The sequence below is a fragment of the Schistocerca americana genome, chromosome 7 (genome assembly GCF_021461395.2).
Source record: "Schistocerca americana isolate TAMUIC-IGC-003095 chromosome 7, iqSchAmer2.1, whole genome shotgun sequence".
Lineage (NCBI taxonomy): Eukaryota > Metazoa > Arthropoda > Insecta > Orthoptera > Acrididae > Schistocerca > Schistocerca americana.
In genome coordinates this window covers 309,844,031-309,864,819 of record NC_060125.1, presented here as the reverse complement: position 1 = coordinate 309,864,819, position 20,789 = coordinate 309,844,031, and the positions used below count along the sequence as shown (strand labels likewise).

General features: G+C 39.1%; 2 protein-coding genes across 2 annotated transcripts in view; one reads left to right on the top strand and one right to left on the bottom strand.

The window, feature by feature from the left end:
- Window positions 1-18,581, bottom strand: part of LOC124622503 — an 85,173-nt gene extending 66,592 nt beyond the window's left edge. Inside the window, exons 1-2 of the mRNA XM_047148221.1 lie at window positions 18,269-18,581; window positions 17,521-17,672 (exon numbers count right to left, since the gene is read on the bottom strand). Coding sequence (XP_047004177.1) covers window positions 17,521-17,672; window positions 18,269-18,329 — 213 coding nt within the window. The 5' untranslated portion in view covers window positions 18,330-18,581. The remainder of the gene's footprint in view (window positions 1-17,520; window positions 17,673-18,268) is intronic.
- Window positions 18,582-18,782: 201 nt separating this feature from the next.
- The window catches only part of LOC124622504 (proteasome subunit alpha type-1), a 45,308-nt gene continuing 43,301 nt past the window's right edge, over window positions 18,783-20,789 (top strand). The window contains exon 1 of the mRNA XM_047148223.1: window positions 18,783-18,937. Coding sequence (XP_047004179.1) covers window positions 18,932-18,937 — 6 coding nt within the window. The 5' untranslated portion in view covers window positions 18,783-18,931. The remainder of the gene's footprint in view (window positions 18,938-20,789) is intronic.

The following is a 20,789-nucleotide window of genomic DNA, read 5'->3' as shown; positions in this document are numbered from 1 at the left end:
ATATGTCAAAAGTTATCATTGTGCAAAAAGTATAGAAACAAAAAAGTTTTGTGTAGAGAAACATATAGAAGCATGTGCCTGTGAGCTTAAATTAAATAAAGGCACATTTATAATTGTAACTGTATATAGGTCCCCATCAGGAAATTTTCATCTATTTCTGAAAAATTTGGACTCCTTGTTGTGCTATCTGTCAGACAGGGGGAAGCAAATTATTATTTGTGGGGACTTCAATGTCGATTCTCTGAAAGAGGGTAATAGGAAAAATGACCTTGAAGTATTACTTGGTTCTTTCAATTTGACACCCGTTATTGATTTTCCTACTCGGGTGGTAAAGGATAGCAGCTCACTGATAGATAACTTCTTTATAGACCAAGATAAGTTTAACCAGATAAATGCTCAGCCTGTTGAGAATGGTCTTTCTGATCATGGTGCACAGCTGGTTACAATATATGACATAGCTCCATTCAGCAATACTAAACAGTCCTCCAAAGTAGTACGTTCAGTCAACGATTTAACAATTGCAAATTTCAGGGAAAGCCTACAGCAGTTAGACTGGGATGAGGTGTACCGTGAACCTGATGCCAATTTAAAATATAATTTATTTCATGACATTTTTGTAAATGCATTTGAAAACTGCTTCCCCAAGAAAATAGTTAAATATACTCGTAAGAAACCTTGTAACAAACCATGGCTTACTAAGGGTATAAAAATATCTTGTAACCGGAAAAGGGAAATGTATCTGACAGCAAGAAAGAGTAGTGACCCAGAAACTATCAAAAATTATAAAAACTACTGTGTTATATTAAGAAAAGTTTTTAAAAAATCCAGGAGTATGTGTATCATGTCTGAAATCAGCAACTCTGATAATAAAATTAAAACAATTTGGAATATTATTAAAAGAGAAACAGGTCAACCAAGAGCAGAGGAAGACAGTATTACCATCAAATTGAATGAAAACTTTACGAACAAAAAGTCAGAAGTTGAAAATATTTTTAATAATCATTTTCTAAATGTTGTGGATATAGTAGGATCCAGGTGTTCATTAGAAGATGCTAGGCTGTTAATGGAAGAGGCCATACCTATGCAATTTGATACAATTGAAATCTCACCCACTTCTCCCTCTGAAATTAGGAAAATAATAAACTTGCTTAAAAGCAAAAACTCACATGGAATTGATGGCATTTCCAGCAAAATACTAAAAGCTTGTTCTCAACAGATAAGTAAGATTCTCAGCCACCTGTGTAATAGCTCTCTGGAACAGGGCATTTTCCCTGATAGACTGAAATATGCTATTGTTATACCGTTGCATAAAAAGGGGGATAGATCTGATGTCAACAATTACCGTCCAATCTCCCTTCTAACAGCTTTATCCAAAATTTTTGAGAAAGTAATGTATTCAAGAGTAGCTTCACATATCTGTAAAAATGAAATACTAACAAAATGTCAGTTTGGTTTCCAGAAAGGTTTTTCAACAGAAAATGCCATATATGCTTTCACCAGTCAAATTTTGAATGATCTGAATAACCGAACACCTCCCATTGGGATTTTTTGTGATCTCTCAAAGGCTTTTGATTGTGTAAATCATGAAATTCTGCTAGACAAGCTCAAGTATTGTGGCATGAGTGGGACAGTGCACAAATGGTTTAATTCGTACCTAACTGGAAGAGTGCAGAAAGTTGAAATAAGTAGTTCTCGTAACATGCAAAGATCAGCACATTCCTCAAACTGGGGAACAATCAAGAATGGGGTTCCACAAGGGTCAGTCTTGGGTCCTTTGTTGTTCTTATTATATATTAATGACTTGCCATTCTATATTCATGAAGAGGCAAAGTTAGTTCTCTTTGCTGATGATACAAGTATAGTAATCACACCTGAGAAACAAGAATTAACTGATGAAATTGTCAATACTGTCTTTCAGAAAATTACTAAGTGGTTCCTTGTAAACGGACTCTCACTGAATTTTGATAAGACACAGTACATACAGTTCCGTACAGTGAATGGTATGACGCCATTAATAAATATAGACCTTAATCAGAAGCATATAGCTAAGGTAGAATATTCCAAATTTTTAGGTATGTCCATTGATGAGAGACTAAATTGGAAGAAACACATTGATGATCTGCTGAAACGTTTGAGTTCAGCTACTTATGCAATAAGGGTCATTGCAAATTTTGGTGATAAACATCTTAGTAAATTAGCTTACTACGCATATTTTCACTCATTGCTTTCATATGGCATCATATTTTGGGGTAATTCATCACTGAGGAATAAAGTATTTATTGCACAGAAGCGTGTAATCAGAATAATAGCTGGAGTCCACCCAAGATCATCCTGCAGACATTTATTTAAGGATCTAGGGATATTCACAGTAGCTTCTCAGTATATATACTCTCTTATGAAATTTGTTATTAACAACCAAACCCAATTCAAAAGTAATAGCAGTGTGCATAACTACAATACTAGGAGAAAGGACGATCTTCACTATTCAAGATTAAATCTAACTTTGGCACAGAAAGGGGTGAATTATACTGGCACTAAAGTCTTTGGTCACTTACCAAATAGTATCAAAAGTCTGACAGATAACCAACAAGTATTTAAGAAGAAATTAAAAGAATTTCTGAATGACAACTCCTTCTACTCCATAGAGGAATTTTTAGATATAAATTAAGAAAAAAAAAATATTAAAAAAATAAAAAACAATAAAAAAATAAAAATAAAAAAACACAAAAAAAGTAGTTATATTAACTTAAGTATGTTGTTAAATTAACCTAATTATGTCATGTATTGGAAAATTCGACTCGTTCCACATCATTACGAAATATCGTATTCATGATCCATGGAACTAGTATTAATCTAATCTCTAATCTAATAGGTTTCACTCTTCAAATGAACGAGAGCATCATCAGCATATACACTGTAAAAGATACAAATAGGGATGATACTGAAACCTTACACTGATGTTACATAAATTATATATTCTATTTCTAGTATGGTAACTTACATTTAAAGGTGGCCGACAGCATTAAAGATTGCATTTAAAGTTGGCTAACAGCTCTAAAGATTAAACTGGTTGTGCTACAGTATTTAAACCTACTTTTAAAATACAGTAGTAAATGATGACATTGACAGTGCCAAAGGTCAACTTGACTGTATAACAATACTTGTAACATCAATGATATAGTGTATCCAAAAATAATTTACAACAACAGAAAACAAATTTACATTTTAATCACCCCTTTTATGGGCATGTGTATAGACATCTCAGATTTGTACACATCAGCTTATCTTTCAAAAAACATGAGTATATTTGTAAAAATTAAAATATCTTTAAAATACTCTATAAAAAATTTACATTTGAAGAAGTCTTTACAAACATGCATTCAAAACTATAGTTTTTAAAAATATTTCTGTTAGGATAATACAGCAGGTATTATATTTTGGTTGCTTATCTACAGCACTTCATCAAAGAACTGAAAGAACCCATGTAAATTAAACTAGTTTTGTTTGGTTAGTAAATTTTGTGGATTTTTCTTCTTTCCTGTAAAAATTTCCAATTCTTCCAAAATATTGCCTATATTTGTTGCATGGATAATTTTCATACTATGTTGAATCTCACCTAATGTATGTTTAGTTGTTCTCAAACATTCACCCAATGCTGTACAATTCAAATTTAGATTGCAGTGTTCCTTATAATGTATTTTAAACACTTTTTCAGTTTGGCTAATGTACGTGCTCTGACAAGTTTGACGGTTCATTTTATATAATCCGAATTACTGTGTCTGGCCTTATGTGCAGTCTCTTTGTATATTAATGCATCTCTAATGGAGTTGTCAGTTTGAAATGCTACTTTAACTGTCTGTCGTAGGAAACATTTCGCTGTACAGTCTCCCATTAGATTTTTGTATGTAAATGTAGTATACCTTTTTTTTCTATTGGCTTGCATCTACTAATGTTTTTCTTTCATTTAATATTTTTCTTTATAGCATGGTACAATTTCACTATATAACGTTCTTGGTAGCTGTTCCTTAATTCTATCTTTTTGATTGTCTGTAATTCTGTAGCTCTGTGTTCATCTGTGAGTGGTAACTGTAACATACTATGTGAAGCTATGCTTTTCTGTGCTGGACTGTATGATTTGAATTACACTACTGGAAAATGAAAAACAAACACCATGAATTTGTCACCCTGGCAGGGTGAAATTTCATTGACACATTCTTGAGGATTTATATAACACATGATCATACGCACATGAATACAGTCAACAGAGCATGCACAATGTCAGCGGTAGTACCGTGTATACCTCATTTTGCAGCAATGCATGCTGCAATTCTCCCATGGAGATGATCATAGAGGTGCTGAATGTGGTCTTGTGGAATGGTCTACCATGCAATTTCCACCTGGTGCCTCAGTAGGGCCAGAGTTCATGCCGAATGCGCAAACCGCATAAGATGACATTTTATTTGGTTCCCAACATGCTCAATGGGGGACAGATCTGGGGACTGTGCTGGCCAGGGTAGTTGATGTACAGCTTCAAGAGCATATTGGGTGGCATGGGATACATATAGACATGCACTGTCCTGTTGGAAAAGCACATTACCTTGCTGGTACACCAAAAGTAGTATGATGGGTTGGATGATGGTTTGAATGTACCGTGCACTGTTCAATGTTCCCTCAACAATCACCAGAGGAGTACAACCAGCGAAGGATATCGCTCCCCACGCCATGATGCTGAGTGTTGGCCCTTTGTGCCTGTCACATACACTCCTGATTTTGGCTCTCACCACCATGATGCCACACACACATGTGCGATCATCACTGACACATGGCAAAAGCAACTCTCATCACTGAAAACGACATGTCTCCATTTGTCCTTCCTTAAACGCCTATCGCGACACCAATGGAGATTGGCTGAGTGATGTTGCAGTGCGAGCAGAAGATGTGGGGCTATAGCCCTGCTTCATGGAGATGGTTGCAAATGGTTCTTGCTGATACCCCTGCAGCAACGGTGTCCATAAGTTGTTGCTGAAGTGACGATGCAGTCCAGTATGGCACTTCATAGGAGGCAATAGACTTGGCGTGCATCTGTGCATAACTGCTGTCCCGATCCCCATCAACAGACGTGCACCTTCTGCTGACCACTGGTGACAACATCAGTGCACTGTGGAGACCTCATGCCCCATGTGTTGCGCAATTCTGTGGAATGTCCACCCAGCCACCTGAGGCCTACTATATGCGCTCGATCAAATCCCATCGATTGCACAGACTGTTCACTTACACGCTGTCGCAGTATGCGAACAGGATTTCAGACACAGATGGAGCTCCATATGCCACAGCAAACTGGCTGCCATTGGCTCTGGCAGTGACCAACCGCTCTGCAGCTAGCAGCATTCCACGGCCAATAATGCGGTTCCTGGTGTGTCTGCAATGCAGCATGTTTGATCATCACATGCTCCGCCCTCTCGTGGTGTCCAGTGCAAGTGCGGCAGGTCTTATTCACTTGCGTCAATGTGTTCGGTTTTCATTTTCCAGGAGCATATTTCCAATAATTGTACATTAATATGTAGGCTTCCTGTAAACTTTAAAAATATGTTCCCCATTCAGTCTACTAACTGATAAATCAAGAAAATTGATGCTACTATCAGTTTAATGTTCAACTGTGAACTTAATTTTTGTGTGCATTTGATTGAGTTAGTAATATTCCTAGAGGTGAAAATGGCATCTTCTGGAATATTCATGTTTACTACATCATTAGGTTCTTGGATGATATTTTTAATGCTAAAAGATTTGTCAAATTTGTACATACTTTTTAAGTTTTTTTTATCAAGTATGTAATTTAGTTTACTATTGGGAACTTATTCGTTATTATTCATAACTCTAATTGAGTTGCTAGTTTGACGTATTATAATTGGAGCTCTTGCAATAGGAAGCCTTGGATTCATGAACTTTAATCTTTTTTTTAATTGGTTAAACAAAAATAAAGAGACATCAATTTTTATTTTTAGTTCGCTTTTGGAACTTATTGAGTGGGTCTTTACTAATTTTGTTTATGCCATTCTGTTCGAAATACAGTAATGGTTTGTCAATGTAATCTTTTTCATATAATTGTATTGTATGTTAACCAGGGGCCTAGAAACGACGGAGAGGTTCTGGCCCAGCTGCAGCGTTCCACAATCCCACATCGACTACTGCAATCCACTTCACCCCTCTGCCGCCCGACACCGAACCACACTTTCAGTGTTATTGTGCGGTTCAGCACCCAGTAGACACCCGCTCCACCCCCCCCCCCCACCCCCCTCCCTCAGGGAACGTCTCACACCAGATAGATGACTATAACCCCTATGTTTGCGTGGTAGATTAATGGTGGTGTACGCGTACGTGGAGAACTTGTTTGCGCAGAAATTGCCGACATAGTGTAGCTGAGGTGGAATAAGAGGAACCAGCCCGTATTTGCTGAGGCAGATGGAAAACCGCCTAAAAACCATCCACAGACTGGCCGGCTCACCGGACCTCGACACAAATCCGCCAGGCGGATTACTGCCGAGGACCAGGTGCTCCTTCCCAATCCAGTCAGCCATGCGTCAGACTGCACGGCTAACCAGGCGGGCTTCATATAATAGTACTGCTATATTACCCTCATCAGATTTTATCCCCAGCTCCTGAATCTAGCAATTTTTAATTTTAAGTTTTTACTGTGGTATATTGGAAGTATGCAGGGCTTTTCTCTTTTTAAAGCTAATTTAATTTCTTCAGTTTTGTATAAGCTGGCACAAAAACAAGCTACTTTTACCTCAAAAATTATTTCTTTAATGTCTTTCTTCAATAAATTGTGCTCCAAGTTATGCTGAAGTCCTTTCTCTAATAAATTTGTGTCACTCTTGTTTAGCCATTTATTGTTAAACTGATATGCATATAAAAGAATTTAATTTGTGTTTCTGGGTCAGTAGTTATGACACTCTGTAGTGTGTTGCGACAAGTTATAAAACTTCTTACAGTGAACAGCACTACATTTATGTGCAGCATTTTCAATCTACTTAACACTTCATTTTCCACTGCACTGCACTGTGTTGGGATTAGAAAACTTTCTAATTGAAAATATATGACATGCAGAAGCACATTAAGTTGTTGTTTGACTCTGTGTGTGTCTCTGATTTCTGCTTTTATCCAACTCATCCCTGCTTTACGTATGATGCACTGTACGGTGTGAGATGCATTCTGGATTATAACTCTTGCATCTCTTGGAATGACGCCACGTTGTAAGCATTCTCGATTAACTTTAATTTTCATATTAATCTACATTAGTTTTAATTTCATCCCTAGGGACCTGTGTACAGTTCCCCAAGAACAATTACCAAGAATGTGATATAATGAAATTGTACCATACTATAAAGAAAAATATTGTTGTTGTTGTTGTGGTCTTCAGTCCTGAGACTGGTTTGATGCAGCTCTCCATGCTACTCTATCCTGTGCAAGCTTCTTCATCTCCCAGTACCTACTGCAACCTACATCCTTCTGAATCTGCTTAGTGTATTCATCTCTTGGTCTCCCTCTACGATTTTTACCCTCCACGCTGCCCTCCAATGCTAAATTTGTGATCCCTTGATGCCTCAAAACATGTCCTACCAACCGATCCCTTCTTCTAGTCAAGTTGTGCCACAAACTTCTCTTCTCCCCAATCCTATTCAATACCTCCTCATTAGTTACGTGATCTACCCACCTTATCTTCAGCATTCTTCTGTAGCACCACATTTCGAAAGCTTCTATTCTCTTCTTGTCCAAACTATTTATCGTCCATGTTTCACTTCCATACATGGCTACACTCCATACAAATACTTTCAGAAACGACTTCCTGACACTTAAATCTACACTCGATGCTAACAGATTTCTCTTCTTCAGAAAAATATTAATCGAAAGAAAAACAATAGTACAGGCAAGCCAGTAGAAAAGAAAAGATATATTACATTCACGTCCAAAGGTTCAATAAGAGACCATATAACGAGATGTTTCGCAAGACAGAAAGTTAATGTAGTATTTCGTACTAGACATGCACTAATACACAAAGAGAATGTACACAAGGACAAATACAGTAATTCAGGATTATATAAAATGAAATGCCAAAATAGCCAGAGCACGTACATTGGCCAAACTGGAAGAGTGTCTAAAGTACATTACAAGGAACACTGCAATCTAAATTCGAATCATACAGCATTGGGTGAATATTTGAGAACAACTAAACATTGATTAGGTGAAATTCAAAACAGTATGAAAATTATCCACACTGTAAATATAGGTCTGTTTAGGAAGAACTGGAAATTTTGTAGGAAAGAAGAAAAATCCACAAAACAGGTTTAATTTACATGGGTTCTTCCAATTATTTCATGAAGTGCTATAGGTAAGCAACCAAAATATAATACCTGCCTTATTATCGTAACAGAAATATTTTTAAAAGCTGTAGTTTTGAATGCATTTTTGTAAAGACATTTTATAATTTATTTTTAAAGAAATGTTAATTTTTACAGATGTACTCATAATTTTTGAAAGATAAGCAGACATGTACAAATGAGAGGTGTCTGTACATAGTCCCATAAAAAGGGTGATTGAAATGTAAATGTGTTTTCTGTAGTTGTAAAATAATCTTTGGATATACTATATCATCGATGTTACAAGTAGTGTTGCACAGTCAATTTCACCTTTGGCACTGTCAATGTCATCATTTACTAACATACTTCAAGGGGACCACACCGTGGTTCAGTTGGGGGGGGGGGGGGGGGGGGGAATCCATTTTCAGTTTTCATAATATTTCAATACATTAAGGTTTTATTTAAGTACTTAGAAAAGGATTTTGCTGAAAAATTTTTCTTTTAGCATTTAAAGAGCATTTTCCTACCACGTATGTTTATGCGACCCCCCCTTTTTTTTATTATTATATAACCCCCCCCCCCCCCCCCCCCCCCCCCCTCTGAGTGTGTTGACTATCCTTGAAATGCAATGGTCAGTACTCTTATGTTTCTGCTGTTTGTAAACAACATGCTTTCAAACATGTGGTTAGTTTTGTTCAAGTATGATTGCGAGTAGTTGTTATAGAAAACTTGCACGTATACCATGGGCAGGCAATTAGGAAAAATAAAGAAAATCTGGAGGCAATGAAGAGAGATGTTTGGGCCATATTCTTCCGTAAGTCCTCTACTGATGATAAGCCATGTCATGGATTATGTCCATCAGGAGACAATAGGGCTCAGGCAACTGGAGAATCTTATTCTCACCAGCATTCTCTTCCTGCTGCTGTTATTACAGCAATTAAACCTATTTTAAGAGACTTGGCTCATCCTGACCTTCTAAGGAAATATCTGCATGGGCAGACACACAACCCAAATGAAAGTTTCAACAGCATAATTTGGAACCACCTTCCTAAAACTGTATTTGTAGGCATGCATACAATGAAACTATGAGTTCATGATGCTGTTATTACATTCAATTGTGGTAATATTGGAAAGTGTTGGGTACTGAAAGAGCTGGGAATTAATCCTGGTGAAAATATGATCACTGGGCTGCAACCATATGATAAAATGAGGATAGCCAATGCAGACAGGTGTGCATCTAATATGGCCAATAAAGCAAGGCAAACATCCAGGAAGGTGAAAAAGAGAGGCCAAAGAAGGGCTATCATATGCAGCAGGACAGTTTTAATTAACTGTAAGTAACAAATATCAAAATTTTTTCTTTAAAGTCAATTTCCCTCAAACTAAAATTTTCAGTACTTGTGCCCCATTATATCAGAAACTATCATCAATAAATGAATGAAATTTTCAGAGACTCTGAATAACATAAAAAGCCACCTCTGGTACTGCATTCATTAATATTCCCCCATTAGAAAGTCCACAAAAAAATATTTTCTGCAGAAAAAACTTAATATTTTTTGTCCATAAATTTAAAAAAGTATTTCTTAAAAAGTATAAAATGGATAAAGTAGATTTTAGTACAGTTGACTCTATTAGCATCATGTAACCCACAGTAAAAATATTAAAGTCCTGCATCAAATAGTTTTTTTCAGAAATGGGTCAAATACTTGCCTAAATAACATGGGTGTGGTGCCCTTAAATGTAGCTTAAGTACTACAGCACTGCCATGTTAATCTTTAGAGCTGTCAGCCAACTTAAAATGCAATCTTTAATGCTGTCTTCAGCTTTAATGTAAGTCACCATATTAGAAACAGGATATGTACTTTACGTGATGTCAATGTAAGTTTTCTGTATTCTCTCAATTTGTATCGTTTACAGTCTATATTCTGATGGTGCTCTCATTCACTTGAAGACCAAAACTTGTAAATAAAAAATATGAAGTGCAACTTGATGCAGTTTTAAAACTTTTATCTTCAACAGACACTCCCCCTACAGGCAATGCCTATTCTTGCTAAATTTATGCCTAGCCGGGGTGGCAAACTGTAATCAGGTACATAAGGATGAAAGTGAAACATACAAAGATTAACATGAAAATTAAATACAATTAAGAATGCTTACAATGCCTTGCCTTTTCTGTAGCCAGTTTCCAAGCTCTAGAATCACAAGCCTTTTAACCTCCATAGTGTCACTTATTAAGCCTGACATAGCATTTATTTATGACAGTCTTCTTTGTCTATAATGACATTCTTTGTCTATTATGTCAAGAATCTACTGCAATAAGCTACACTCCTGGAAATTGAAATAAGAACACCGTGAATTCATTGTCCCAGGAAGGGGAAACTTTATTGACACATTCCTGCGGTCAGATACATCACATGATCACACTGACAGAACCACAGGCACATAGACACAGGCAACAGAGCATGCACAATGTCGGCACTAGTACAGTGTATATCCACCTTTCGCAGCAATGCAGGCTGCTATTCTCCCATGGAGACGATCGTAGAGATGCTGGATGTAGTCCTGTGGAACGGCTTGCCATGCCATTTCCACCTGGCGCCTCAGTTGGACCAGCGTTCGTGCTGGACGTGCAGACCGCGTGAGACGACGCTTCATCCAGTCCCAAACATGCTCAATGGGGGACAGATCCGGAGATCTTGCTGGCCAGGGTAGTTGACTTACACCTTCTAGAGCACGTTGGGTGACACGGGATACATGCGGACGTGCATTGTCCTGTTGGAACAGCAAGTTCCCTTGCCGGTCTAGGAATGGTAGAACGATGGGTTCGATGACGGTTTGGATGTACCGTGCACTATTCAGTGTCCCCTCGACGATCACCAGTGGTGTACGGCCAGTGTAGGAGATCGCTCCCCACACCATGATGCCGGGTGTTGGCCCTGTGTGCCTCGGTCGTATGCAGTCCTGATTGTGGCGCTCACCTGCACGGCGCCAAACACGCATACGACCATCATTGGCACCAAGGCAGAAGCGACTCTCATCGCTGAAGACGACACGTCTCCATTCGTCCCTCCATTCACGCCTGTCGCGACACCACTGGAGGCGGGCTGCACGATGTTGGGGCGTGAGCGGAAGACGGCCTAACGGTGTGCGGGACCGTAGCCCAGCTTCATGGAGACGGTTGCAAATGGTCCTCGCCGATACCCCAGGAGCAACAGTGTCCCTAATTTGCTGGGAAGTGGCGGTGCGGTCCCCTACGGCACTGCGTAGGATCCTACGGCCTTGGCGTGCATCCGTGCGTCGCTGCGGTCCGGTCCCAGGTCGACGGGCACATGCACCTTCCGCCGACCACTGGCGACAACATCGATGTACTGTGGAGACCTCACGCCCCACGTGTTGAGCAATTCGGCGGTACGTCCACCCGGCCTCCCGCATGCCCACTATACGCCCTCGCTCAAAGTCCGTCAACTGCACATACGGTTCACGTCCACGCTGTCGCGGCATGCTACCAGTGTTAAAGACTGCGATGGAGCTCCGTATGCCACGGCAAACTGGCTGACACTGACGGTGGCGGTGCACAAATGCTGCGCAGCTAGCGCCATTCGACGGCCAACACCGCGGTTCCTGGTGTGTCCGCTGTGCCGTGCGTGTGATCATTGCTTGTACAGCCCTCTCGCAGTGTCCGGAGCAAGTATGGTGGGTCTGACACACCGGTGTCAATGTGTTCTTTTTTCCATTTCCAGGAGTGTATTGCCTCTATTAGCCAATGACAATCAGTAACGAAACTCAAGTAGGTAATACAGCAGTCTATTCCTGCCTCTTCAGCAAAACAATTTTAAAAAACACTCCACACAGGGACAAGGATATGGAATAAGTTCACAGACATGTGAGTGGCTTGAAGATTTCTTAAATAATAGAACCCAGAATGTTGTCTTTGACAGCAAGTGTTCATCATCAGAGACATGAGTATCCTCAGGAGTGCCTCAGGGAAGTGTGATAGGACCCCTGTTGTTTCCAAGATACATTAATGATTTGACAGATGAGGTGGGCAGCAATCTGCAGTTCTTTTGCTGATGATGCTGTGGTGTACAGTAAGGCGTTGAAGTTGAGTGACTGTAGGAAGATACAAGACGACTTAGACAAAATTTCCTGTTAGTATGATGAATGACAGCTAGCCCTAAATGTGGAAAAATGTAAATTAATGCGGACAAGTAGGATGGATAAACCTGTAATATTCAGATACAGTATTACTACTGGCCTGCTTGACAGAGTCAAGTCGTTTAAATATCTGGGCGTAATGTTGCAAAGCAATATGAGGTGGAATGAGCATGTGAAAACTGGGGATGGGAAGGCAAATGGTCAACTTTGGTTTATTGGGGGAATTTTAGGAAAGAGTGGTTCACCTGTAAAGGAGACCGCATATAGGATGCTGGTGTGACCTATTCTTAAGTACTGCTTGAGTGTTTGGGATTCGTACAAGATAGGACTGAAGGGAGAGATCGAAGCAATTCAGCAGCGGGCTGATAGATTTGTTGCTGGTAGGTCTGAACAACATGTAAGTGTTACAGAGATGCTTTGGGAAGTTAAGTGGGAATTCCTGGAGGGAAGGCAACGTTCTTTTTGGGAAACACCATTGAGAAAATTCAGAGAACTGGCATTTAAGCTGACTGCAGAACAATTCTACTGCTGCCAATGTACATCATGTATAAGGACCGCAAAGATAAGATACGAGAAATGAGGGCTCATATGGAGGCATACAGACAGTCATTTTTCCTGTGCTCTATTGTGAGTGAACAGGTGGGCAGATTACAATTAGTGGTACAGACTACCCTTCCTCATGCACCATACGGTGGCTTGCGGGTGTTTGTGTGGATGTAGATGGAAGATAAATTTGGCTCCACATAATTTGTGAACCATGCCATTGCACACCAATTTCTCTCTCTCTCTCTCTCTCACACACACACACACACACACACTGGGCCAGAAAATCAAAAGGATGGAGCAAAAATCTCTGTGACAGCTCATCACCTTGATGTGTCCATACCATGAAACATTTTAATTATGTTGCACTTTTTAAATAACATTGTCCAGTTCTATATAATGTATCTGGATAGATTAAAAAGATCTACTCACCTGGCAGTGGCAGGAGAACACACGCATAAAAGAAAGTTATACTTATGCAAGCTATCAAAGCCACTGGTTCCTCCTTCCGGCAGAAGGGTTGAAGGAGAAGGAAGGTGGGTGAAGGAAAAAGATTGGAGAGGTTTAGGAGAATGGGTACATTTTGGAAAAGTCACCCTGAACTGTGGGTCAGGGGAGACATACTGGATGGGATGAGAAGCAAAGACTGATTGTCAGGGAGTGCACCGGATGAGATTTGTAAACCTGAGAGCTTATGGGTGGAAGACAGGGTAATACACGAGATAGAGATTACTGAAAAAATGTCTTGCATGAGTTAATAAGAGTGAAAAGCTAAATGCGTTATACACAACAGGGATGGGAATGGGACGGCAAAAAATAGACAAGCCAGAAAATGAAAGATGTAGAAAACTAAAATGAAGTGAAGAAAGGAGTAGTTACTGTGAAGAAATACTCAGGTAGAAGAAATTATTATATTGTCTAGTTCTAGATCAACAAGGATGCTTCAGTGTCTTTAGTCAACATAGATACCTACAGCAACACTGCTGAAGCCAGATATATGGAATTACACTATGAGAGCTGCACCGTAGTTGAGTGTCAACTGAGGTTGTATATACAGTTTGGATTATTTCTCTGCATTTGGTTAGTGAATTTAGGATGCTGTGTACTTTGTGTCACACACCAATACAATCGACAATCTAGACTGCCTTTCTGCTGGCATGATTTATTATTTCTGCCTAGCCTTTTTTTCTTCTATTGATTCAAAGGTTGGCCTGAAGACCACAGTACTAGTGGCATCGTCTATTTCTGTGGTGTATTTATATCATTTGTGAATGTGCAAGCTCTAACTGAATGACGTACTACAAATTGCCAGAAAAAAATATTCTTGAAATTACGAGGTGTAAAGTACTTCTCCAAAAATAGAGAGCATAATATGTAGTGATTTGTGCCTCCCACAACCTGGTTGGCATGTGTCTCTCATGATTCCTTACTGTTAAGCAACAGTCTATGTGGACCCAACAAAGAAATTAATATTTATTGAAGGGATGAGCTGTCTGATTAAGTCTGTCAAAAATGCATTTTCTTACTTGCTTTATGTATTCAAAGGGGACTTAGGAGTATTCAAAGGGCACTTAGGATAACACACGTCTTGCATGCATAGTGAACATCACATCTGTTGTGAGGGTACCTCAGAGTAATATTGTTGGCTGTGGTGCAGCTATAATAGCTCTGTAGAGAGTGGCATTATGGCATGTAAGAGTCTGTAATTCCTTGGTGCCAGCAAACAACAAAAACGTGAAGAAAAAGAGAAGAGGAAGTTGAGAGAATTGTGATCTAGAGGTAGTTCCAGTTTGTATCTTGAGGAAAGGAAGTTGGTTGTTGATTGGTTGGTTTGGGGGGGAGGGACCAAACAGAGGTCATTGGTCCCATCATATTAAAGAAGTATGGGGAAGAAAGTCAGCCATGCCCTTTCAAAGGAACCATCCTGGGACTTGCCTGAAGCAATTTAGGGAAAATGCAGAAAACCTAAATCACGATGGCCGGAAACCATTTTGAACTGTCATCCTCTTGAGTGCAAGTCCAGAGCACTAACCTCTCTCAGTTGTTGATTAGTGATATGTAATGCACAACAATGGAAAATACATTTTTAATGTTAAGCAATTTTCTTTTGAATGAATAGGGAATATAAAAATGGCTGTGTTGTTCATATGTTTACTATAAATGAGAATTGCATTACCTTTGAGAGTCATTTCAACAAATACCATTGTGTATTATCTGCCATGATAATATTATTATAATAGGGGTCACCAGGGTTAAACACACAGATAATCTTAGATCACTATTCCTTGTTCTTCAGCAACTGGGTCTCAAATGTAATCCTGGTACATGTAAAATCTATCATCTGGCATGATGCATGTCATACTTGGTAAAAATGGCACAAATGTAGCATAACCACATACGACAAACAAATTACTTGCTCCTAAAAAAAGCTGAAGGAAATGCAATACTCTTTAGAGAAATTAAATTCTTGTGGAAAATTCATTGCTAATAGTGCTCAAAATTAATTTCTTTTCAATTGGTTTTCCAAAAGTCAAATTCCTATAGGTGGAAAATGTGATAAATTAATTATGTTTAAATTGAATTCAGGTGTGCTAATCATCATTAATATGGTGTTGCAGCCAATGAGTGGTTATATAGAGGAAGGTATGTTCAGTTAACTATCAGTTGTGCTGGCTAATTGAATATTTTCAAGGAATAATGGAACTCGGACATGGAAGTGAGCAAAAATGTAAGAGTTGGTTAACAACCATTACTGTTGAACTGAGTAGGTACAAGATTCTTCTCAGTACAAACCACAAAATTCCCATGGAGGAGGTATGCAAAGGGTAAAACTTGAATGGTAAAGCCAGAGCAATTCCAAAGTCCTAACCCAAGGCCTGACGTGCACTGGATCCCTACAGAATGACTGTCTCATTTCTAACTGAACTGATGCTTCCACCTTGCATTTTCTCTCACAGCGTCCATAGCAGATGTGGGGCCATACCCAGTCAATGCCCTTCCCATGGAATCTGCTACCCTGTGGGGCAATTCCAGCTATTATCATACTATACGCCTGCATTCCCTTGATGTTGTGCAAACACATTCAGTTGCTCTGGCTACTGCTGTTGTTCTTATTCACATAGTGACCAAATTCCAAACAGACTTATGGAGGTTTTAATTCACCCTTGTAAAAGATAAAACACCACAGTTATCCCTATTTGCAACACATGCTATATTTTAAGAGAAAAATCAAACAGCAGCTGTGAATATGGATCTTTATTTGCATAACTATAACTGTGACACCTACTTCCGTCCCACTAGCCTGCAAGCCCTGAGACATGTCACTGCAGTTACCTTTAGGATACAAACTTGGCATTTATCCCCACTACATCAGGTGCTTCCTGGTGGACAAATAGATGCAACAAACATTCATAAGGGTCCCCTACAATGGTGCCAAGGTTAAGCCCAAACCATTACAGCAAGCCTCAAATTGCAGCCTGTAAAGGAAAACAGAAAAGGGTTATGAAAGGGTGTAACGGAGATACCCCGACATTTCTCTTTATGTTACCAGTTAAATGCCATATGGGATATCGCATTTCTGACAATAAGTCAGAATGAGATAAGAGTGGTCATTCCCGAGTCTTATGGGATAATAATCACCATCTTCATCGATGTCATTGTGGAACAGAAAAGGGGGGGGGGGCTGCATTTTTACTGACAACTACTCAGGGGCTCACAGCTACCTATAATGATAACTTCACTTGTACATTTCCCTCACGATGCAGGCATCAGAGCTGGGCTGGTTAAGGGCAGGGGGAAATTGGTGTATGGTATCTTTGATGGAAAAAGCTACAGATTTAATCAACCCATCACAGGAAGTTTCTAGAAGCAAGTCTTAGTTATTGCCACACACATTTATTCCACAAGTCACTACCAGCAGTTCCTGAGTGTAAAACTTGAAACGAGCTTCTGTCAATAAAGTTACGACTGTAGAGTGGCAGACACCTAAGTCACCAGCCTATCTCCATCTAACTTCCAAGGTAACTGCACCAAAGTTTGCCCTGATTTTATTACCATTGTCTGCTATTCAGAATTGTTGTTATAGAATTCTTAATATATATTAGCATTGGAACACAATCTGTAAGAACTGGTGACGGAATCTCTAAACTCTTTGAATATGATAAATGCAGCCTATAGTGGATGATGTTTACTGTGTGTGATGTACTCTGTTTTTCGGATTTTACCCAGCAAATAAAAGTTGGTGTCAAAACACATACAAAATTCATCATAGCAAATTATCATACATTAGACAAAAGCAAAATGAAAATAAATAAATGCATCTACCGAAGAGATATAACTCCAGCTTACATAAAAATTTTAAGAAGGAAGGGAAAATAGGAAAAGTAATACAACAAGAAAAATTAAAAGAAACCAAAAAGTAAAAGAACCCACAAAAAACGGATAATTAGGATTATAAGAAAATCACCTTTCCCAAGATATCAAAGCCTTTATCAGATCGAAATTTAGTCTTCATGGTATAAATAAATCGAGACAGCAGAGCAGCTTCAGAATGCAACTGCTTTTGGTCTTGCAACACAGCAACTGCTCTCAAGCAGGCCTTTTTCAGTGTTGCTACATCTGAAAAAAAAAAGTAGTATATCATAGTTGTAAGTGGATATTCATGCAATGAGTACAGGTACATTTTGCAGGTGATAATGAATTATTGTAACATCAAAAACATCTAACCATGATTTAGCTAAATGACCATGGTTAAAATTATGTAAAATGTGTAATGTAAAGTGAAACATAAGATCATAAAGGGGGACTCGTTAAGGGCCACGGGTTACGTGGGACACGGAAATAATCCACTACTTTATAACAGTAAAAACAATCTTCAGAGGAACCCCCCCCCCCCCCCCCCCCCAAACCTCATTTCAATCGGAACTGTATAGTATACATTCAGTAAGTAGCTGACATCGCACTATGGCATCGGTGTTGTACATCTAACACTGGAACTCTGTAATCGAACAATATCACGGATAATTAACAAGATTATTGTTTGCAAAAAAGTAACTCTGAAAGTAAAACTGTCGTTTAGCGCACTGACATAATGTCGAAATTTTCATTTCATGGGCTTAAACGACTCTAAGTAGGAAAATTGTCGTAATATTCTTTGTATATACAAATTATGTTTGGCAAATGTCAAAACGATTTTATTTATGGCTTATTCTTACCTATAGCTCGGCATCTGTAGGTGAAATTTGGTGGTGGGGTCAAATTTCTCAAGTTCCACATCTTGCCTAAAATAACAAATATTAGCCTGTCTAAAAATGTTATGCGATTTATTTCCAATGAGCAATTCTCAAAACACTGTCGTAATTTACAACTGGTAGCTATGATTCTGACGCTTCAGCGAGATACGCCTTGCTAAGCAAGTTATTTGTGTTGAAGAACCTATGGATGCATTTTTCTTAACCAATTCAAAACATTTCTGCACAGTGCACAGTGTATACAAATACTAACACGTGCAATCTTTGCTTTATTGACAGCCAGCCAAAGTTATTAGGCGTTGTTGATAGCAGTGATCCTCACCATGGAGCCCACTTCAATCGACTTCACACAGTAGGCTATGGCTCCAATAGTAGCATTACTTTATAACAAATCGCGTCCACCGACATTTTCGTTATGCAAGTATGTAGATAGACACACATCAGTGATACCAGGAAGCACAATAAAAAACTTGGCAAAGTACACCGTGGTGCACCCACTGCTTTTACCCTCCAGAATCTTTGGATAGTATTCGTTTTTTGGAGTCATCGTTGGTGTTGCAGTGTGCTGCTGGATGCGTTGAGTGAGTTGTTTTCTAGTGCTGTGGTGTTAAGAAAAACGGTCTAGCGATGATGGTAGGTATATATTTTGAGTAACAATCTGGTGTAGTCATCAATGAAGATTTATTTCTTTCGTACTTAATGTAAGAGTTGAAACGGCACATCGTTTTTATTGTCGTATGTAACAGATTAGAATGACTGTGACAATTTGAAGACTGGATCTCGGAAAGTCATTGGCAAGGAGTACTAGACATTGAACTACTTATGTATTGCATTGAGGTGAAATCCAGGACAAACTCATCGTAGTTCAAAAAAGAAAACTGACAATGTTGGTGTTCGCCGGGGAAAAGTACCATACACGTAGAAACGAAACACACACACATAATAGGGAGATGTTTTTGGGTGTGCAAAAAAAAAAATGTGTTACAACGAAGTTCAAAGCGAAAGACTGCTGAGACGCTGAAGAATCCTGAAATATGGAATCTGTGTTATTAGGCTTGTAGCTACATACGTTATCAGAGTCTTCGTTAAATTATTTAGAAATGAATTTGCTTAAAGTTTTGTAACAGAGGGTCCTATGTAAATAATACAGACGAAACGACAAACCGGTTTGTGTTGCATACCACAAAAAATGAACTGTCACATGCTTGAGTTCACTCGTTCTTCTTTGTAGAAATATACCGCCATAAGTCATTTCATTGTAAGCTCGTTGGCATGTGTGCAGTTAGCTGACCCCCCTGAAATTTTTGTATCATAAACTCGGAAACCTGCAGAGTTGTCATATTGAAGCCAGTAGCCATGCATTATTATGCATTACATTACACTTAATATTTATTAAGATATTTAATTCCTTTTGAGCGACAGCTTATTTCAAAAGCATGGATTATTTGTATAGGCTAATGAGTTTTAGATCATTATTCCACCTATGTAGTGAGGCACTATTCTAATATTCAAGCACTCCATGAATTTTGCCATCCGTGTGTGTTAATTGCTCCCTAAAAATCCTGTTTGGAGCAGAGAAGGGAAATACGGAAGCGTCCGATCCCACCCGTCTTCTTTGACCCATGACGTCACAAATATGGCGGAAACAAACACACACACTTTCCACAAGAAGCCTAATGACACTAACGGGACAAGTACAGGAAATGGGGTGTTTTGGGTGGGGGGCAAACTAAATATAAACAAATTTAGACGCCTTGCGTAGCTACAACGTGTAAGTGAAGACAGCCATGCATGAATACCCACCCACCTCCCCAGGGGTCGTAACCCCTGCAACCCACAGAAGATAAAGATGCTTCAGTAGCTGATTAGTGTTTTTTGTCTTTAAAAAAAAAAAAAATATCTCACGGGATAGAACAAACAGATCAGAAAGATAAATATAATAAACTAAAACAGAAATTCGAGGAAACATAAGTAATAAGTGTTTTTAAATTTTAAAAAAAAATCTCACGAGATAGAACGAACAGATCAGAAAAAGTAAATAAAATAAGATAAAACAAAACTGGAGACAGCCACACTCAAACCAAACTCCGCCGTCATGACGTCACACATGACAACGCCCTTACGCCACGGGTCAAAGCCGACGCGTGCGATCGGGCGCTTCTGTCGACCCCAGAGAAGGTCCAATATTCACAGAAAAAAGTCCAGACGTTAGAAATGCGTTTCATCGGGGGGGGGGGGGGGGGGGGGGGGGGGGAATGAAGACATTTAAGGCCACAGAGTCATAATTTTTTTCTGAAGTCATTCGCTTCATCATTGAAGCAGTCTGTACCAAAGCTAGTATTGGCACCTGACACTGATATCTGATCAGTGTGTGACAACCCGCATTTATAAATACACCTGTAAAACTGTGCCACTGGTAAAACCAAGTAGTATGCATATGTCAGAGACTGTGGTGATAGCAGAACATATTGATGAGAACACTAAT